A 20,803-nucleotide genomic window follows, 5' to 3' on the forward strand; every position below is an offset into this window, starting at 1 on the left:
CCCTTCAGCCCTCGATGTTGCGCCGATCAAAGCCCACCTAACCTACACTAACCCACTATCCTCCATATACCTATCCAATGCCCGCTTAAATACCCATAAAGAGGGAGAGTCCACTACTGCTACTGGCAGGGCATTCCATGAACTTACGACTCGCTGAGTGAAGAACCTACCCCTAACATCAGTCCTATATCTACCCCCCCTTAATTTAAAGCTATGCCCCTTTGTAATAGCTGACTCCATACGTGGAAAAAGGTTCTCACTGTCAACCCTATCTAACCCCCTAATCATCTTGTACACCTCTATCAAATCACCCCTAAACCTTCTTTTCTCCAATGAAAACAACCCCAAGTGCCTCAGCCTTTCCTCATAGGATTTTCCTACATCTGCGATACCAGGTTAAATATTTCCTAACATTTATCAACATTGATAAATTTAATTAGCAAAAATATATACAACAAATATGATTACTTCAAAACAATATTTTTAGCAAATTACTGATTTCAGGAGTTCTCTCTGTAATCTTCTCAGCTTCACTTGTTTTAAATTTATTCCAAACACACAACTGTGTCAATTTGCTATCTGACTAAATTTTCCATTTCACTAGTGCACATAATCAAATCAAATTAGGAAAATCAGAACGGATTAAGGCAGTTGAGAAGAATTCACTGTGTATTCAGGACAGTTTCTGGAAACAAAATGTCATGGATCCAACCAGGGATCTGTTTTAATGTAACGAGGCTGTTTTAATGAATGATCTCAGAGTAAAAAAATCCCTAAGGAAAATGTAACCGTAATATGGTGGAATTTGGTGTGAGAGCAAGAATCTTGGGTTGGAAACAGCTGTGCTAAATGGAAATAAGGGTAATTATATCAGGATGAGGGCAGAGTGGGCTGGAGTGGACTGGGAATGAAATTTGGTGGAAAAAGATGGTTTGGGAACGATGGCAAATATGTGAGAAAATAATTCATGAATCTCAGTGAAGATATATCCTATTGAGTAAGAAGTAAGGGGAAAAAAACCAACCATGGTTAACCAGGGGAGTTAAGGTCAGTATCAAATTGAAAGAATCCATTGATTAAACATAAACTCGAGAATTGGGTAAGTTTTAAAAAACAAAAAAGATGACCTAAAATAATAGAGGAGAAAACAAAATTTGACAGGAAACTAGCCACTTAGAAAACAGACAGTAAGAGGTTCTTTAAAGACAGGTTGGCTATCCTTTACCCAAAAACCTCAGGACCAATCATGTATTGGAATTCAGATGGTTTTGCTTTTCAGGCCAAGGACAGGCAGCACCTACCTGAGGTAGTTTTTCTTGCTAGGTTACACTGAGAAAATATGAAACTATGTTCAGTGGGGTGAAGGAGTGTTGCAGTGAGCACAGTTGGGGAAAATGGCGTTGGGTGAACATTGACATGTGGGGGTAGAGCAATGCTACAGTGCTTTGACACTCCAGCTGATTCACTCTGAATTATGTTGCTCAGCAGTCTTTAGACCAGCTACTGTATGTGAATGAAGCAAATTAGCTACAGGAACAGATACAAATAAAAACACTGAGTATGGTTACTTAAATTTATTCAAATTCATTTACTTGTAGTAGAAAAGCTAACAACAAAAAAGGTCCATTTTCTATAGATGGGATATTCGGGGCTGACCATGAGACCAGGAATTGGATCTTGTACACTTTATTGACAGCTCTTCTTGAAAAGATTTTCCGGCATCATCTGTCTCATTAATTTTGGTTTTTCTTCCAAAAGTATACTCAGTTATAAAGTCATGTTGTTCCAGTGCATTTATCGAAGTGTCACACATCTTTGGGTATTTCTTCCACCGGTTCTGTATCCATGTTATCCTCATCATCACTGGTTGTACTTCACTGTAACAATCTCTTTGTCAGTAATAGTATGCACGACAGGAGTATTGTTATCAGCCTTACGCACCTCTTCAATAACCTCAGCCTCCAGCTTGGTTGCACATTGGAAAGGAATGCATTTTGTGTACTCAAGAAACTGGTGTACAATCTGCTGTACACACACACAACCTTTCAAAGTTTTCTTTGATACTATTGACTTAATTGAATGTTGTTACAGGTCAAAGATTATGCCAAGCATTTGTCACAGCTGTTTCATCAATAAAGCCACAGGCATTAGCCGATACAGAGTGTGTCTGTAACTGTAAGTTCCTTTTGAAAGCTTGTTTACAACAACAAGCATGCTATCATGAGGATTTTCTATATTTACATTTCACACAATCCCTGCAGTGTTGGAAGAGGCCATTCAGCCACAGCATTTGCACTGACCCTCTGAGAGCACCTCATCCAGACCCACTTCCCAATCCTATCCACATAACATCACATTGAGGATGGCCAATCCACCTCGCCTGCATTGTGGGAGAAAAGCAGAGCAACAGAGGAAGCCCACACAATCAGAGGGAGAATGAGACAGTCACCTGAGGCTTGAACTGAACCTGAGACCCTGAAGCTTTGAGGCAGCTGTGCTAACCACTGAGCCACCGTGCTGCCCTGTGGGCAGAATGCCTTGTCTATAAACTGAATTAGTGATAACATGTTGTTGTTGGAAGGGGGAATGACTGAAGTAAACAGTGAAAATGTTTTCTTCATTGACAGTTTAGCAGTGGGATCCAAGAGCAGGATGATTTCGGTGTTCTTGAAGTCCAACTGCCCAACAATGTGAACATGCTTTTGGGACAAAGTCATGACTTGTTTCTCTGGTGACCCAGGCCTTCCTGTTGGCGAAGTCAGAAATCCCACGACACCAGGTTATAGTCCAATAGGTTTATTTAAATCACAGGCTTTCAGAGTGTAAAGTATCAATAGCTGAATAGCAAATGAAGGGATGACTTATGATCTGATTAACTAAAGCAAGCTCTGCTCCCATGAGAACAGCATGGTGTCTCAGTGGTTAGCACTGCAGCCTCATAGCACCAGGGTCCCAGGCTCGATTCCAGCTTCGGGTGACTGGCTGTGTGGAGTTTGTACATTCTCCCTGTGTCTGCGTGGGTTTCCTCCCACAGTCCAAAGATGTGCAGGTCAGGTGAATTGGCTATGCGAAATTGTCCATGGTGTTGCGTGCATTAGTCAGAGGGAAATGGATCTGTGTGGGTTACTCTTTGGAGGGTCGGTGTGGACTGATTGGGCCAAAGGGCCTGTTTCCACACTGTAGGGAATCTAATCTAATCATTACCAACAGCCTTAACTGGGACTTTGGGTCCATGTCATGTTACATGTAACCCCATTATACTGTTCTGTGTTTGCAAAATATTCCTTACTGTTCTGTTTTAACACAATCATCTTGATAACTTGTTATTATTTCTCTCCCTAAATTAATTTGTACAGTTTTGGATTACTTGTTACTTTGGTTAGACGCTTGGCATGTGACTCTTATACCTATTATGTTATTCCAGGCATTTGGTTTGTCTCTAGCACTATTTTACTTTTAATGTTTTTGTAATTATCTCTCTGCCTCAATTAATCGGATTATAGGTCATCCCTTCACTTGCTATTCAGCTGTTGACACTCCAATCACACCATTTGTACTATGTTTTGACACTCTTAACCACCTGGAATTATCTTGCAATGATCTCTTTGCCTATAAGTTCTGTACCTGTATGTTTCCCTTCTAAAACTAACACTTCCAAATAAACCTGTTGGACTATAACCTGGTGTTGTGTGATTTTTAACGTTGTCCACCGCAGATCAACACTGGCACCTCCATGTCATCATTCCTATTAGCGTAGTAGTAAGTTGGTAATGTATTCCTCACTTTTGCCTCATGTCTAAATTCCTTCGAAGCACCTGAGATTTCTGCGTTTCATAATTACAATCCAGTTTTATTTGTGTGTTCTTGTTCCATTGGCACATGGGAGAACAACAAACCGATCTTTAGCATCTTTAACACCTGCTGGTGTTTTCCCATCAGACATTGCTAATGTTTTCCTAGGGATATGTTGTCAAAAGAGAACTAGTTTTGTCTACATTGTACATTTCCTCATGTGAAAGAGCATGGGCCGAAAATAGCTTTGTGAATTCACCAATAAAAGTTTCAACAGGTTCATGGACTGAAGGTGCCTAATCACCTCATACTTTTTAAAATTGATACTGTACGCTGTTTGAATTTCTACAACCAGCCTGTCACGTACTCACACACATCTACAAGTTTTAATTCTTTGTGGTATGTCTTGGCTTACTTCATGGTCAATGGGCCAGACAATGGAATCGTTTCACTCCTTTGCTGATGGATTCACCTCAACATAACACAATTGAGTTCACTATTTTTTGACCTATGTTTGTATATTGATCCTTAATTTTTGAGACTTACTTCCAGTATAAAATTTCAACAATTGGTTTTCTGTTTCTTTAAACCATATCTTGCTGCATACTCCTCACTCAGTTCTTTCACAGATGCACCATGGTCAAATCTTTGCAACACCTCCACTTTCTTGGATACTGATAAGGAACAGTGCTTCCTTATTCTTTCATCATCTATTGGGGCATTTAATGACCTCTGTAACATCTTTACTGGAAAAATAAAATAACTTTTGCACTGAAAAACACCAAGGGAAGCACATGTGACACTCAACAGTATTACTAAACAGCTGGTTTTGATGGACTTCAGGTCAAGTTACTTCAGTGAAATGAAAACCAGGGGCCCAAATGACCCAACACTAATCTGACTGGGCTTTCCAGGGTTACTAATGTAATTATTAGTAGACCCCCAACAGAGTTTGAGTAAATTTTCTTCAGGGATTGAACACTGAGATTCTGTACAAAGGAGATCTGCTACCAGGAAAAGACCAGAGCCAGCCAGAGAGTCATAGAGTTGTAGCAATGTACAGCACAGAAACAGGCCCTTCAGTCTAATTCATCCATATCGACCAGATAGCCCAACCTAATCTAGTCCCACCTGCCAGCATTTGGCCCATATCTATAGAAACCCTGCCTATTCATATACCCATCCAGATGCCTTTTAAATGTTGTAATTGTACCATCCTCCACCACTTCCTCTGGCAGCTCATTCCATACATGCACCACTCTTTGTGTGAAAAAGTTGCCCCTTAGGTCCCTTTTATATCTTTTCCCCTCTCACCCTAAACCTATGCCCTCTAGTTCTGGACTCTCCCAACCCAGGGGAAAAACCTTTTCTATTTATCTTATCCATGCTCCTCATGATTTTATAAACCTCTACGAGGTCACCCCTCAGCCTCCACCCTCCAGGGAAAACAGCCCCAGCCTGTTCAGCCTCTCCCTCCCTCCAGCTCAAATCCTCCAACCCTGGCAACATCCTTGGAAGTCTTTTCAAGTTTTACCACATCCTTCGTAAAGCAGGTAGACCAGAACTCCACCCTGTATTCCAGAAGTGGCCTAACCAATGGCCTGTCCACCTGCAACATGACCTCCCAACCCCTGTACTCAATGTTCTGACCAATAAAGGCAGGCATAACAAACACCTTCTTCACCATCCTGTCTACCTACGACTCCACTTTCAAGCAACTATGAACTTGCACTCCAAGGTCTCTTTGTTCAGCAACACTCCCCAGGAAGTTACCTTTAAGTATATAGGTCCTACTAAAATTTGCTTTTCCAAAATACACAACCTCATATTTATCTAAATTAAACTCCATCTGTCACTTCTCAGCCCATTGGCCCATCTGATCAAGATCCAATTGTAATCTGAGGTAACCTTCTTCACTGTCCACTACACCTCCAATTTTGGTGTCATCTGCAAACTTACTAACTATACCCCCTATGTTCACATCCAAATCATTTATATAAATGATGAAAAGTAGAGGGCCCAGCACTGATCCTTGTGGCACTCCACTGGTCACAGGCCCCCAGCCTGAAAAGCAAACCTCCACCACCCTCTAGCTCTACTTTTGAGCCAGTTCTGTATCCAAATGGCTAATTCTCCCTGTATTCCATGAGACCTAACTTTACTAACCAGTCTACCATAAGGAACTTTGTCGAACGCCTTACTGAAGTCCATAAGGATCACATCTACTGCTCTGCCTTCATCAATCTTCTTTGTTACTTCTCCAAAAAACTCAATCAAGTTCATGAGACACGATTTCCTACGCACAAAGCCATGTTGACTATCCTTAATCAGTCCTTGTCTTTCCAAATAAATTTACATCCTGTCCCTCAGGATCCTTCTAACAACTTTGATGGTGGTTGGCTGCATTCAGCCCCAGATTTCTCGTGCGTATAGTATTTGGACATGTGGTTAAAGGATACCTGATCTATATATGAAAAAGAAGAGAGAGGCCAAAATGATCATGAGCCCCTTCAGGAACAAGGCTGTGGGAATACTAATGGAGGATCAGGAAATGGCAGTGGCAGGATCAGTCTTCATCCTAAAGGATACTAAAATAATCCAAAAATACTAAACAACCATGGAGCAAAAGGAATATATGAAATAAACTCTCACTTCAGAAATAATGGGTCTCAGGGTTGATAAGTGTCCTGGACCTGATGCATTCCATCCAAAGACTTTGAAGGAAGTTGCTGCAGAATAGTAAATGCACTAGTAATAATCTTCTAGGAATCCTGAGATTCTGGAAAAGTCCCAGATGATGGGAAAACCACCAATGACTTTCTATTCAAAAGCCGAGGTAGATGAGTGGAGGTTGACAGATAGATTGAAAGAGCTGCAGATAGTGAGGAGGATGCAGCAGGATAGAGATAGGCTGGAGATCTGGGAGCAGAAGCAGCAGAAGGAATTAATCTGGACAGATGTGAGGTGATGCATCTTGGGAGATCTTATGCAGAAGTGAAGTATAAACTAAATAGCAGAACCATTGGTAGCATCAACGTACAAAGGAAGCTAGTCATACAAGTCCACTATTCCCTGAAAGTGACAACACAAGTAAATGTGGTCAAGAAGGCATATAGCATGCTTACCTTCATCAATCAGAGCACAGAATATAGAAACTGGCATGTCATGTTGCAGCTGTATAGAAATTTGATTAGGTCACATTTGGAATATTGTGTACAATTCTGGTTGCCAAAAGGATGTGGAGGTTTTGGAGAGCATAGAGAAGCAGTTTACCAAGTTTGCCTGGTTTGGAGGGTATTAACTGTGAAGAGCGATTGGACAAACTTGGTTTCTTTGCACTTGAACATTGAAGGATGAAGGACGACCTGATAGAAGTTTACAAAATTATGAGAAGCAAGGATAGAATGGTTAGTTGGAATCTTTTTCCCAGAATAGCAATGTCAATTATTACAGGTAATGGGATCAAGCGCTTTATGGGGAATAGGTTGGAAAGTTGAATTGAGAATGATAGATCATCACACTAAATGGTGGAGCAGATTTGATGGGCTGAATGGCCTACTTTTGTTCATTCATTTTATGGTCTTATAGCATCATTTTAACAATTATCAATGAAATAATTACAGTAAAATTAAAATAAATTGATCCACAGTTGACAAATAAAAATAATTAGCCAGTTATCATGATAACCAATTAAATACCTAATCATGTTGGGCGGCACGGTGGCACAGTGGTTAGCACTGCTGCCTTACAGCGCCAGAGACCCGGGTTCAATTCCCGCCTCAGGTGACTCTCTGTGTGGAGTTTGCACATTCTCCCCGTGTCTGCGTGGGTTTGCTCCGGTTTCCTCCCACAATCCAAAAATGTGCAAGTTAGGTGAATTGGCCATGCTAAATTGCCCGTAGTGTTAGGTGAAGGGGTAAATGTAGGAGTTTGGGTGGTATACGCGTCGGTGTGGACTTGTTGGGCCGAAGGGCCTGTTTCCACACTGAAAGTAATCTAATCTAAATGTTTTATCAAGATGATCTAACCACCATCTTTCTTAATTGACTCAATTATTGATTTATTATTGTAACAAAAGTTATTCAACACAGATGCAATAATTGGTTAAGATACAGTCAGTAACATACATGTTTGAATACTTATTGGAAATCTCTGTCACACGCACACACCTCTATCTCTCTATGTCTCACTTTTTTCACAGATTGGTTTTCTGAATAAAAAGAAACACTTTGATCAATGGGTTATTCTTTGAAGGCAAAAGATCAAAGTGTAGCTATGCCAGAGTCTGTCAGCCTGATATGTCTTTGTATTCCCTTATGAGGATGTGGACATTGCTAGCTGGGCCAGCATTTATTGCCCATCCCTAGTTGCCCTTAAGAAAGTGTTGGTGAGCTGCCTTCTTGAATCAATGCAGTTCTTATGCTGTAGGTAGACAAACAACTAATTGTACAAGGTTTTTTCTTAAGTCTAGAAGACATAGATTGTTCAGGAAACATTATCTTGACACCCCCTTTAATCACTCTTTCAAAAGGACAAATAGATTTCACCCTGAATCCAACAAGGTTTCTTTCCAGATTTGAGAGAGATCAGTTGGATAGCTCGTTCTTAGTTGGTTTTCCTCCATCTGAACTAGATAAAAACCAAGCCAGTCTCTAAGCCAATCGCTGTTCAAAACAGTAGGGGTTTACAACAAAGCAAGCAGTTATCACCAGTCATGTGATTAACAGAAAACTTTGTTTGAAAGAAACCAAAGTTCACAGAGAATTTTCAATGACCTCTTAAAGAAACTGCTCCAGATACATCTGCAAAATGTGAAGTGAATCCACTTTCCACAATCCTTCAAATCTTGTGTACTTCAAGGGATATTAATTATCCAGCATCTTTGCAATGATGCACATGGGCAATCACGGCTCTGAGGATTGACATTGCGATCTGCAGGCATAATGGTCATGTACCTATGCAAATGCGAAGTAATGTTTCACTTCATCTGCAGGAGAAGCAGGTGCACAATAAATGCGAATGTGTCCAGATTGGGGAGGGTGTGGAATTTAGGGGTGGTGCTTGACTTATGGTACCTGAGCTCCTTCAAGGAGCAGGTGGATGTTGTGCTGACAGGAACATGGTCTGTGCTAAAGAGGACACTTCAAACTTCTAGTGAGAAAGCTTCCAATCTGCTACTCCCAGCTACACATGAAGCAGCAGCATTTTAAAGTCATAGTCATAGAGAGTCATAGAGTCACACCGCACAGAAACTGGCCCTTCAGCCCATCATGGCTATGTTGACCAACAAACACCAAAGTACACCAATCTCAGTTACCTGCACTTGATCCATACCTGCTAAGCCCTATCATTTTAAGATGCTTCTTAAATGTTGTGATAAAATTAAACCTTGGATAAAGTGTGGCAGTTTGAGATACTAACAAATCTTTATTTCTTCGATACAACCTCCAGATCCCATTTCCAAGCCAGGACACAAAACAGAAGAGGCCTAGTCACTAAGCCCATCTCCACATATTCCTTTAACCACACCTCTGAGGGGGAATATCCTCAGAGGGCTTAACATTAAGGTGTTCTTCACCAACCTCTAATAACATAGAAACATTCACCTCACAGGGTAATCTATCCAGAGGAGACCTGAAGTCATGTTCTGGTGAGGACAGACTGACACAGGCCTTCAGCTACAGGTCAAGACACTGAGAGGACTGTTGGAGAACAGCCCCCACCCTCAGCCTCTGGGTTCAACCACTGATCAGCCGAAGGAAATGCTGAGGCAAGTAGATGAATCCATGGCCGAGCTGCCAGAGATCATGTGTAGATTGGTGTAAAGGGCAAAGAGGTCTGATCAGGTTGTTGTGGTGTGTTAGCTCATAACAGTTTCCACAGATTGATGGCCAGTGCTATTCAGACCAGGTCAAATAGAGCAATCAGTATCTGCTGGATCTTCACAGGTGCCAGGGCGGAGGGAGGAGGAAGAGCATCCATCACTCCATCACTCAAGCCATTAATGTGTTCATTCACTGGCGAGGCTGGGGGCACCAGAAACCTAGTCCTCCCTCCAGGTGCCCCATCCCCTTAAGGGGTGACAGAGGCGCCACTGCTCACAAATGAGGAAGAGGAACAACAGATAAGCACCAAGGGATTATCATCGCAGGACACTCCAGAGGTACCTGACGTATCACCTTCCCTCTGCAGGGATCCAAATGCCTCCCCGAAGGGTGCACCTTCACCTGGACAGGAAAATTGCTCTCGGCCTGAGAGCACCAGAATGTGCTCTCCAACGTTGTCTGGGGAAAGCTGTGAAACCAGTCAGCGGGTTTCCACAAGCTCAGCTGCAGCTGCTGTGGTGGCACCAGGTTGTAGCGATAGGAAAGAAAGATTAAGAAACACTAGAGGCACTGGAAATGTACACATTTGCACAATGTGACAAATACTGCTCTCTGTATGACAGGCCTGTGGTCTCTCTGAATCTGTTAGGGCTTCTCATTCTTCCTTGTAGTCTGCATTGAGGGGCACTGATCTCCATGGTCATTCACAAGTACAGCATGTGGAGCTTGTAAAGATTGCTGAGGCTGGGAATTGTTCAGAACGTAAACATTGTGACAACTACTAGAATAGTGGCACACACGTGCAGTAATAGTGTGCTGTGTTGTGGGTCACAAAAGAGCTGAACATTGAAGGAGTGAAGTCCCTTTGTGTTCAGTAATGTGGCTGGATGATACCAGCACCTCCAAGCCCCTCATGTGTACAGTTAATGACCCCATGTACCTGAGGGAATCCAATGACAGCTGCAAATTCAATGGCTTAACCAGTTCGGTTCTCTGGGTCTATGGTGAACTGGACGTATCTATAAAGGGCTTTTCTATAAAGGGCTATGGCAAGCTCATGAAAGTACTTGTGAGTTGCTGACTTGGAGATGCTACTCATACGCCCAGCTGATGTCTCTAAGGAATTGTAGGGAGGAAGTTCAATGCCTCTGTGATTTTCAGCATCCACCTGCCATTGCTCACGATGCTGAAACATTTATTAAAAGCCCCACATGGCACAATATGGTAAATGTTAACAAGATCTGCAGCCTCTTGTGTTGGAGCACTGCCACTCAAGGAGATGCACAAAGCTGCCTAACTCATCTCACAGCATCATTCAGCCAATCTCCTAACAATCTGCCAGCATACTGCTTTATCAGCCTGAGTAAAACAGATTCTGTGTTCAATTGCATGGGATTTTACAAACGTTTCAGAGGAATCACATTCTGCAATTCCATCCAGCTTCCCTGAAGGATGAGAATCGTTGTCTCTTACAATTTATGAGTGACATTGTAAAACATCTCATCAAGGATTGGAAGATTGCGGTGAGAAAGAGACACACCCAGTTCAATAATATCCAAAAGGAAATGTCAGATTGCTTAAAAACAGTTTTAAAAACACCCTTTACATACAGAATATTATACTTGACAGTCGATATAGGGATTCATGGTTACTAATCTAGTTGAAAAGATCTTCTAATCAAAATTGTTTGAAAAGCGCTATCCTGTTGAACTAAACCAGTCTCAAAACTACAAGCTTGAATGAAAGGGCAATGAGACACACAGCTCCTTAGCGTTATGGTCTAAAACCATAATATTACTTGCCTGGTTACTATTGCTGATTCTTTTTGCCTCCATTGGGTCACAGGTTTCGTAAACTGCATACATGATCAAACCACACATACATGCTGTAGCTGTCACTCCAAACATACTAAACCAGTTTAGGAATATTGCCCTGTTAAATAAGAAAGAACTGTCGATCAGCGCATGAAGCTTCATTACACAGCAACAACGAAAAGAGTGAACTTTTAAAGCTTTCTGTTTTCCAACCAGACATTTCTGACCATAATTTACTGTCTCCTGGGTTACATTTGGTTTCAAAGTTGTTGATTTTAACCTTGGTATCTCTTGTTGACCTCCACCATTCCTTGATTTTTTTTTCTGGGTGCTTTGTCCATTAAAATGAGTTGATCTTGGTCTGAATTCTGGTGAGATTCTGAGTTTGTGCGGAGGGAGAAAAAGATGATAAAGGGGTTTTCTGCTCCAGGTAGTGATTGCCAACTGTTGCTGTGACCATCTGTGTGGAGTTTACACATTCTCCCTGTGTCTGTGTGGGTTCCCTCTGGGTGCTCCAGTTTCCTCCCACAGTCCAGGTTAGGTGGATTGGCCATGCTAAATTGCCCACAGTGTGCAGGCTAGGTGGGTTAGCCATGGAAAATTCAGGGAGGGGGGATGGGTCGGAGTGGACATGATGGGTTGAATGGCCTGCTTCCACACTGTAGGGATTCTGCATTTCATGTGTTCTTGTGTGAACCTACAATAAATGATGAATAGAATTCTTTCTGGCCAATATGAGTCATTGAATTAATAATCAAATGGCTGAGATGTCTTATAAGGTTATGTTTCATACAATCAGGGGCTTAATGCACACAAACTTAACATGTAGCTCCTCAAGTGAAGCTACAGGACTTGAACATCATGCAACAAAGCATCAGTTGTAAGTGCAAATGAAGATGAAGCTTCTTTATACTTGGGTGGACTATAACCTGGTGTTGTGTGATTTTTAACTTTGTACACCCCAGTCCAACACTGGCACCTCCAAATCATTGTTATACTTGGAGTTGTTAATTTTTAAAGGAAATGACCAAATAAGACATGAGAATTTAATTATCAAAGTGGATTAAGCATTGATTTATTAAACTTAGAAAGTGCAGTGTCCGTGGGCAAAACAAGCAGTAGTCAAAAAGTCGAGATTAGAGTGGTGCTTTTGCCCGAAATGTTGTTTTCCTGCTCCTTGGATGCTGCCTGACCTGCTGTGCTTTTCCAGCACCAATCTAATCTCGACTCTAATCTCCAGCATCTGCAGTACCCGCTTCTGCCTAGCAGTCAAAAAGTGTAGTGCTGGAAAAGCACAGTCGGTCAGGCAGCACCCAAGGAGCAGGAGAGTCGACGTTTCGAGCATAACTTTTTCATCAGGAAAAGTGGAAGGCCCAAGGGGCTGAGAGGTAAATAGGAGAGGGGTTGGGGCTGAGGGAAGGTAGCTGGGAATGGGATAGGTAGTTAATAGTTGGGGTGATGGTGATAGGTTGGAGCGGAGGAGAGGAGTGGATAGGTGTGAAGGGAGATGGACAGGTAGAACAGTTCAAGAGGGCGGTGCCAAGTTGGAGGGTTGGATCTGGGATAAGGTGGGGGGAGGGAAAGTCAGGAAACTGGGAAACTGGTGAAATCAACATTGATGCCATCTGGTTGGAGGGTCCCAATGCAGAAGATGAGGTGTTCTTCCTCCAGGTGTTGGGTGGATAGAATTTGGTGGGTGGAGGAAGCCCAGGACTTACATGTCCTTGGTGGAGTGGGAGGGGGCAGTTGAAGTGTTCGGCCACAGGGTGGTGGGTTTGTTTAGTGTGTGTGTACCAGAAATGTTCTCTGAAATGTTCTGTAGTTGGTGCCCTGTCTCCCCAATGTAGAGGAGACCACATCAAGAGCTATGGACACAGTATATGAGGTGTTTGGAGGTGCAGGAAAGTCTCTGTCAGATGTGGAAAAATCCTTTGGGGCCAACATCCAGCAGAGATTTTCCTGCACCTTCAAACACCTCATCTACTGTGTTCATTGCTCTCGATGTGGTCTCCTCTACATTGGGGAGGCAGGACGCCAACTTGCGGAACATTTCAGAGAACATCTCCGGGACACAAGCACCCAATAACCCGACCGTCCTGCGGCTGAACATTTCAAGTTCTCCTTCCACTCTGCCAAGGACATGCAAGTCCTGGGCCTCCTCCACCACCAACTTCTAGCCACCCGGCATATGGAGGAAGGAGAACTGCCTTGGGACCCTCCAACCACATGGCATCAACATTGATTTTACCAGTTTCCTGACCTTCCCTCCCCCACCTTATCCCAGATTCAACCCTCCGACTTGGCACCACCCTCTTGAACTGTCCAACCTGTCCAATTTCCTTCCCACCTATCCACTACCCCCTTCCGCTCTGACCTATCACCATCATCTATCTATCACATTCCCAGCAACTTTCTCCCCCGCCCCACATCCCTCCCATTTATTTCTCAGCCCTCTTGGGCAACCCCTCACATTCCTGATGAAGAACATTGATTCTCCTGCTCCTCGGATGCTGCCTGACCAGCTGTGCTTTTCCAGCACCACACTTTTTGACTGTGAGCTCCAGCTCAATTTCTCCTCATCAAACATGAAGAAAATTATTTTATAAACAAAATTCAAAAAATCTGTAAATGATCAAATATTAATAAAGTTTGCATGATGTCTTCAATTGAAGACTCTTTGTAGTCTTCAATTTTGACTTTTGTTAGCTTTTTCCACATTCTTCTTCTCTCGGTAATATCATTGATTATATGGGAGCTGCAAAAACACAGCTTAGGCTGTGACTTCACTTAGGACAGGCATTAACTCTACCTCACCCAGACAATGAATTAAAATGGAAAGACCAGTTAGGATTTTGTGACAATCTAATAATTTCGTAATCACAATTAGTGGTGCAAATGTTACCCCAATGAAATATTGTCGTCAAAGTTTTTCGTCTTGCACTTAATAGATCAAATGCAGAATATCAAATTTCAAATGATCACACCAATGTATACTGCAGAAGAAAACAATCTGATTGGTTGGCAAGTGATCGTCCACGATTGCTCTAATTGCCTGAGGGATTACCTTAGAGAAAACCAAAGGGCACTACTGATCTCCCAAGTTCCCAGTAATTTAGGAAAGGAGCAAGACTTAACATATGGAAATGAAGCAGTCGAATATTTCTTCATGTTCTGAATGAGAAATCATGAATGTGTTCTCTACAACTGCTTACTTGCAAGCCTAGCGTTATTGATCAACATACACTTTAAATTCATAAAGTGTTATGTGCTATAAGATTGGTTCCATCAGCAGCCTTTAAGTTGTACCCCATCAGTGTCCTTGGAAATCATTTGGTGATCTGGAATGCCAGACATGTAGAACAAATCAACATGATCCTGTGGTACAATGGCTACCTTGGTCAAACTATTGTTCAATGTGAATCATGCAAACTAAGAAATGGATCAAATGGGCCAATGTACTTCAGTTTACACCAGAATGTCAAAGGATGTCAAGAATTTGAACCACAGGTTAAGAAACCATTGTCATTTCACACTGTGGTGGCTATGTGAGTGTCATTTCCCACTTAAAGGATGCTGCAGTCAGCACAAAAACACATCCTGTCCATCACACAACTGAACAACATTATGTATGACTTTTAGTATTGTTGTGATGCCAATGTATGTAACCTTCATGTAGCTGAGGTTGGCTGATCAAAACAAAGAGCACATTCCTTCAGTGCTTGCCGGTCCTCATGCCATATTTAAATAAATAATTGCAGGTTAATGAGGCTTGTTATAAGGACAATGACCTAGATCATCCACTGCCCATGCCAATTCGTGCCTGCAATGGCAGTCAGGTAAAAACAGCCAACAGGGTTTTTCAGGCCTAAATGGAAGATGGTAGAAAGAGAGGGGTGGAGTGCACCTCATTCAGATGTGTCCTGAGAACATCGGTGCCCCACCCCCATTCCAATGTCTCCTTATGTGCCCCCTGCCCTCAAAACCTGCCCGCAATTCCCTTGCTACATCACCTTCCTGGTGCCTCCTGCCCTAAGACCCTGAACTTACTCTTTGGCGCAGCCATCTTTGTTTCTCGCTCCTTGCAACCTGACAGTGCCCACCATTAAGCACCAGTGCCACTTGGACAGCTGGACAATCAGGTTGGCTGGCAGTTACCAAGGACTGAAGCAGGGATTCTTTATTCTACTAGCATAGGTCTTTGCAGACCTTAAGAAAAATTAAGGCTCACATTAAGAAATCAATAATGACTATCTTGTTCAAAGAATTCCATGTCTCTCTCTCTGTCTCTGTCTCTCTCTCTCTCTCCTCTCTCCATCAGGGAGAGGTCCCAGCCTCAACACAGCCAACCTGCCTTCAGGATAGACTTCTTTACAGTACGTTGGCCTCTGGCTTTCCTTCAGTGTGTGGAGGGGAAGGACGCAAGCAGTCTTACTCTGTCAAACACCTATCCACCTTGTAAAGCGCAGCCTAGTTTAATAGAAAATGACAAGAGTCAGATCCTGCTTTTGAACACAGATGGAGCTTTTAACCATGAACTTAACTTACTTTTTTGCTTCTTTTTCACTCTTGCAGGCCAGGTATCTTTGTATTTGGGCTTGGTTGGAACCGTAGATTGCAACCCATACAAATGTGCCTCCTACCACTGTGGTCCAGAACGTATGCCTTTTCCTTGGATCAGGGTCAAAGCTGAAAGGAAAAATATTTTTATGCAACATCCATATTTCTATTGATGCACAAATCTTCAAAATATCCACAAAAGCTGATGCACACCAGAGAACAACACTTTGCAAGTTTCTTTATTGGTTAGAAATAACCAAAAGCACTCTAAATGTGACGAATTACATCTTGAAACGTATGACTAGTTATGCAGGCAAACATAGCAATTTATTTGGAGTTGATGCTCCAAACATTTGACTTTGGGAAATATCTTTTTGTGTTGGCAAGATGTATATGAACAGTGTAAAACATTTCATTCTGTTTATGCCATCTCTGGATTTCCAAGGCTCCTATGAAGTGACTCTGCTGTCAGATTCAACATGTACATAAGGCCTTCAGTAGCAGATGGTGATGGAAAGGGATGTCATCAAGGATGGAATTTAGCTTTCGTTAGAAGGAGAGGTAGTTTCGTCGGGCAGAGGCCTCATGGAGAGAGAGTGAGAAAGAGAGAGTGAGTGTGTGTGTGTGTGTGAGAGAGAGATAAAGAATTCTTCAAGCAAGATAATAATTATTGATTTCCTAATATGGGCCTTAATTTCTCTAAAGGTCTGTAAAGATCTATGGGAGTAGAATAATGAATCCCTGCTTTATGATCTTTGTGCCATCTGTGTGGTTAAATCTCAAATTACAGGTGAATGTATTCACATTTGGTTCAACTGATCTCTTCAATATCTAACCTAAAGTTGTCTAAGGAACATCTAAGAAATGTTAGTATTGGATCTATAAAATTAACTTTATTCTTCTTGGTGAATAATTCTTTAGTATTCCCTGAATTTCCTTCTTCCTCAACATCACTTTCATTTTGATTTTGTATTATTATAACTTCATTTCTAATTACTCCTTTTGTTGCTATGATACTGAAAAATGCTTTATTATTGCATGCATTGCAATATATCTCTATGAGAAAGCAAAATAAAATTAAAACATTGTAAATAAGCCAAGAACAAATCTACTCACTCAAAAAAATTGAGGCGCCCACCATGCTCCGCAGTTCTCCAAACTTTGGCAATCCCTCCAACCTGAATTAATCCCTGAATCAGCAAAGCAAGGAGGCCAGCCATCATGACACAGATCTGTAGCACATCTGTCCAGACAACAGCTTTAATACCACCCTATAAAAATATTAGTAATCATTAAATATTTCTTAGTTTCTTACAAAACAATTGGAGCAAAGAAAATAGTTTTGAAATTGAGGCCGATTACTGAAAAAGGTTAAAATTATAAGGCTAGCTTCTGAATTGTTAAAGTAATCGAATATGGAATATAATAATATATACATGTCACTCATTGAATATCATAAATTAACTATTAATTACTTTTTAAGCATCAAGTTAAGATTTCTTACCAGTGTTGTATATAGGGTGCACACGCAACCAGTGGTTATGATGGAAATCCACAAGTTAATCCCGGTAACTGAAACAGACAATTATTGTAAAAGGTTATATTTATATGCAGCAGATTAATTTACTTAAAAACTTATTTATGGTAAAATACTGAATGATGAAGACAAATATATGTGTCTGCTACCCAAGGAACATCATGTAATCATCATTCTTAATAAATGAACTAACACAGGGAGTTCACACAAATGATCATGGAGATTTTGTGATGTCAGGCCCAACCTATATTGAACATATCTCGGGTAAAAATGGCTATGGAGTGGGTAGCAAGATTTTCTGATGGCCCGTTTGAGGTCTTAGTGGAGACAATGGGCAGCTCATGAGTTTTCCTTTTCTCTGGAATGTCTTAAAGCCTTTCAACAATCTGATGAGGAAGGAGTGAGATGAGATTACTCCAGACATCAATATCTGGTGCATTGCTCTAAGAGCACAAGTGCAATACATATTCAAATCTCAATGATTTGACAGAAATTGTTGAGATAAAAACTTAAAATGCACTCTCAGCACAGCTGCACAATTCACTGTCAGACCTTGTTTTAGGCTAAAGTCTGATAACACAGCCACACGGTCACAACTCTGTACTTTGCTGCATTCAGTACATCTCATTTCACTAACCATCCTTCGCTTTAGCCTCACATATTCAGCATTCTTACAAATTTCACTTACCTACAACTTACATTGCACAAATGTCATAGCACTGGCTATTCAACCATAACGTGCACGCTCTGCAAACATCTTACAAGACTCACTGACACATTTCCCTTTGTCTTGCAGAAGGGCCTCTCTTGAAAGGAGCTTTTGAGATATCAGATTACTTCAGCACATCATTTCCCAACAGAGCCCGAGAAGCTGTTGAGGTATTGTCCCAGGAAAGTTACCCTGGCTCAATGGATATTACAATTGCTGCATCATAGCAAAGCATACTATGAGCTCTAATTCTCCTCATTTAGATGAAATTGTATTGCTGGTTGAATTCTTCATGACAAATTGTTGAACTCACCTTCACTGAGTGCTAGTGCAGGTGTATAGGTGGCAATGCCGAGATAAATGAACTGAAAAAATATAAAACAACGTTACAGAGTAATGAAAAAAACTTACAATGAATCTTTAATCCAAGATTCTCATAACATTGAGCACCTGCTGTAAATGGTTATCTATCAAAACTATAGTCAAAGCTAGACTATGAATGCATGGTGGCACAATAGTTAGCACTGCTGCCTCACAGCACTAGAGACTCAGGTTCAATTCCCACCTCAGGCAACTGTCTGTGTGGAGTTTGCACATTCTCCCCTTGTCTGCATGGGTTTCCTCCGGGTGCTCCGGTTTCCTCCCACAGTCCAAAGATGTGCAGGTTAGGTGAATTGGCCATGCTAAATTGGCCGTGGTGTTAGGTGAAGGGGTAAATGTAGGGGAATGGGTCTGGGTGGGTTGCTCTTCGGAGGACCGGTGTGGACTTGTTGGGCCTAAGGGCCTGTTTCCACACTGTAAGTAATCTAATCTAATCTGAAAAAAATATTAAATTAATTGTGCCTATTTGAAATTGGTGTAATTAGGCAAACCAATCAGATCATGTAGCACTTTAAATCACATTTTCATCTCAAATAGATCTTATCGGATCTACAGAAACCCTGAATTAAACTCCACTAAGATCTATTAGGAAAAAAAATATATTTGCCTTTTGTCAGAGTCTTCACACAATTCTCAGAAACAACAATTTGCATTTATGTAGCATCTTAACATAATAAAAATTCCAACGTGCTTCATCGTTGTCAGCTCCATTTTTGAATATTCTAGTACTTTCTTAATGATGGATTGTCCACGAGTGTCAGATATTTTACCCAGGAATGCATGGAACAACAATAAATGAGGATGTCAGCAGTCTGACAGCATGGAGGAGTGGAGGGTGAACATGGATGCTGGAGATGTAGGGCTGAATGGGCTGAGGTATCCTGGACAGTCAGATATGTCAATGGTTGGGTAGCTGGGAGGTTGGGCTAACTAAAAGATGTTTCGATGGTAGGTATACTGCCTTTTTAATAACATTCCTGAAAAATAATCCTATCAATCCAATCAGACAGAATGAGCATATCCGATTTTATCTATATTCATTCATGGGATGTGAGTGTCACTGACCAGGCCAGCATTTATTGCCCATCCCTAATTTGCCAGGAGGGCAGTGAAGAATCAACCACACTTTTGTGGATATGGATTCACATGTAAGCCAGACCATGCAAGGATGGCAGATTTCCTTCTCTAGAGGATATTAGAGAACCAGATGGGCTTTTTCAATAATTGATAATGGTTTCATCCTCATCATTAGACTCTTATTTCCAGATTATTATTGAATTCAAATGGCAACACCTGCTATGGTGTGACCTAAATCCAGGTCCCCAGAACTTTACCTGGGTCTCTGGATTAATAGTCTAGCGATAATACCATTAGGCCATCACCTTCTCTAAGGGTAGATACATGAATTTTGTGCCAGAAGCACAGGTATTGAAAAAAAATTCAGAACCTACCATGTATAATAAGAAGGAAGAAATAACTTGATACTTCACTGCTAAACCAAATCTTCTGCTAATGTACTGTGGGAACAAAATGAAAAATTTGCATTATTTGAAATCTTATTCATTGTGTTACATTGTTCAACCCAAAAGGAAGTTGGCAATAACTGTACAGAAACTTGGCTCCTAGTATTACAATCACTCCTCAGGTGAAGGGCCCAGGTTTGTTTTGACTCCAGAGGTGATATCCCCACATGTCTATGGTCCTGCATGAGGAAGGATAAACTAGCTGTCCTTCTTAATCCACTGCCTCTCTTCTTTGATTGCAGCAAAGTTTAAAATAAATCCCTTCCCTTGTGGATCCTTTCCCATTCCAAACGTATGTGTATCTTAAAAGGAGCCAAATTAATCAGGTGTTCTTAAGTTAAAGGGTGAATTTATTAGCTACTAATCATGAAATACAGAGATAAAACATGACACACATACACACAGATTAGAAATGTGAATTGAATAGAAAGATAATAGTTACAAAGAAATACAAAGTAGTCTCTGGGTTCTGTGAAGAGAAGATGTTGGAACATTGTGGTCATTAAGTTGAATGAAACTGGCAATACTGACATCAGTTGATTTCAAGATTCTTAGCTCGATAAATTAGCTGACCAGCTTTTACCCTGTTTCCTTCTTAGCAGTAACTTCATTGGTTTGCCTGGTTTCTAACATGTGACAGTCTTTCTTTTACCTGCACAGCAGGG

General features: G+C 41.4%; 1 protein-coding gene across 2 annotated transcripts in view; it reads right to left on the reverse strand.

Annotated features, from left to right (window-relative positions):
* LOC140464139 (sodium-coupled monocarboxylate transporter 1-like) overlaps positions 1 to 20,803 on the reverse strand; it is a 68,787-nt gene that overhangs the window by 23,775 nt on the left and 24,209 nt on the right. For both annotated transcript variants that reach the window (XM_072558904.1, XM_072558905.1), the window contains exons 4-9: positions 20,067 to 20,132; positions 18,548 to 18,599; positions 17,493 to 17,560; positions 17,105 to 17,259; positions 15,977 to 16,117; positions 11,420 to 11,549 (exon numbers count right to left, since the gene is read on the reverse strand). In XM_072558904.1, coding sequence (XP_072415005.1) covers positions 11,420 to 11,549; positions 15,977 to 16,117; positions 17,105 to 17,259; positions 17,493 to 17,560; positions 18,548 to 18,599; positions 20,067 to 20,132 — 612 coding nt within the window. The remainder of the gene's footprint in view (positions 1 to 11,419; positions 11,550 to 15,976; positions 16,118 to 17,104; positions 17,260 to 17,492; positions 17,561 to 18,547; positions 18,600 to 20,066; positions 20,133 to 20,803) is intronic.

The sequence above is a fragment of the Chiloscyllium punctatum genome, chromosome 39 (assembly GCF_047496795.1).
Source record: "Chiloscyllium punctatum isolate Juve2018m chromosome 39, sChiPun1.3, whole genome shotgun sequence".
Taxonomy (NCBI): Eukaryota; Metazoa; Chordata; class Chondrichthyes; order Orectolobiformes; family Hemiscylliidae; genus Chiloscyllium; species Chiloscyllium punctatum.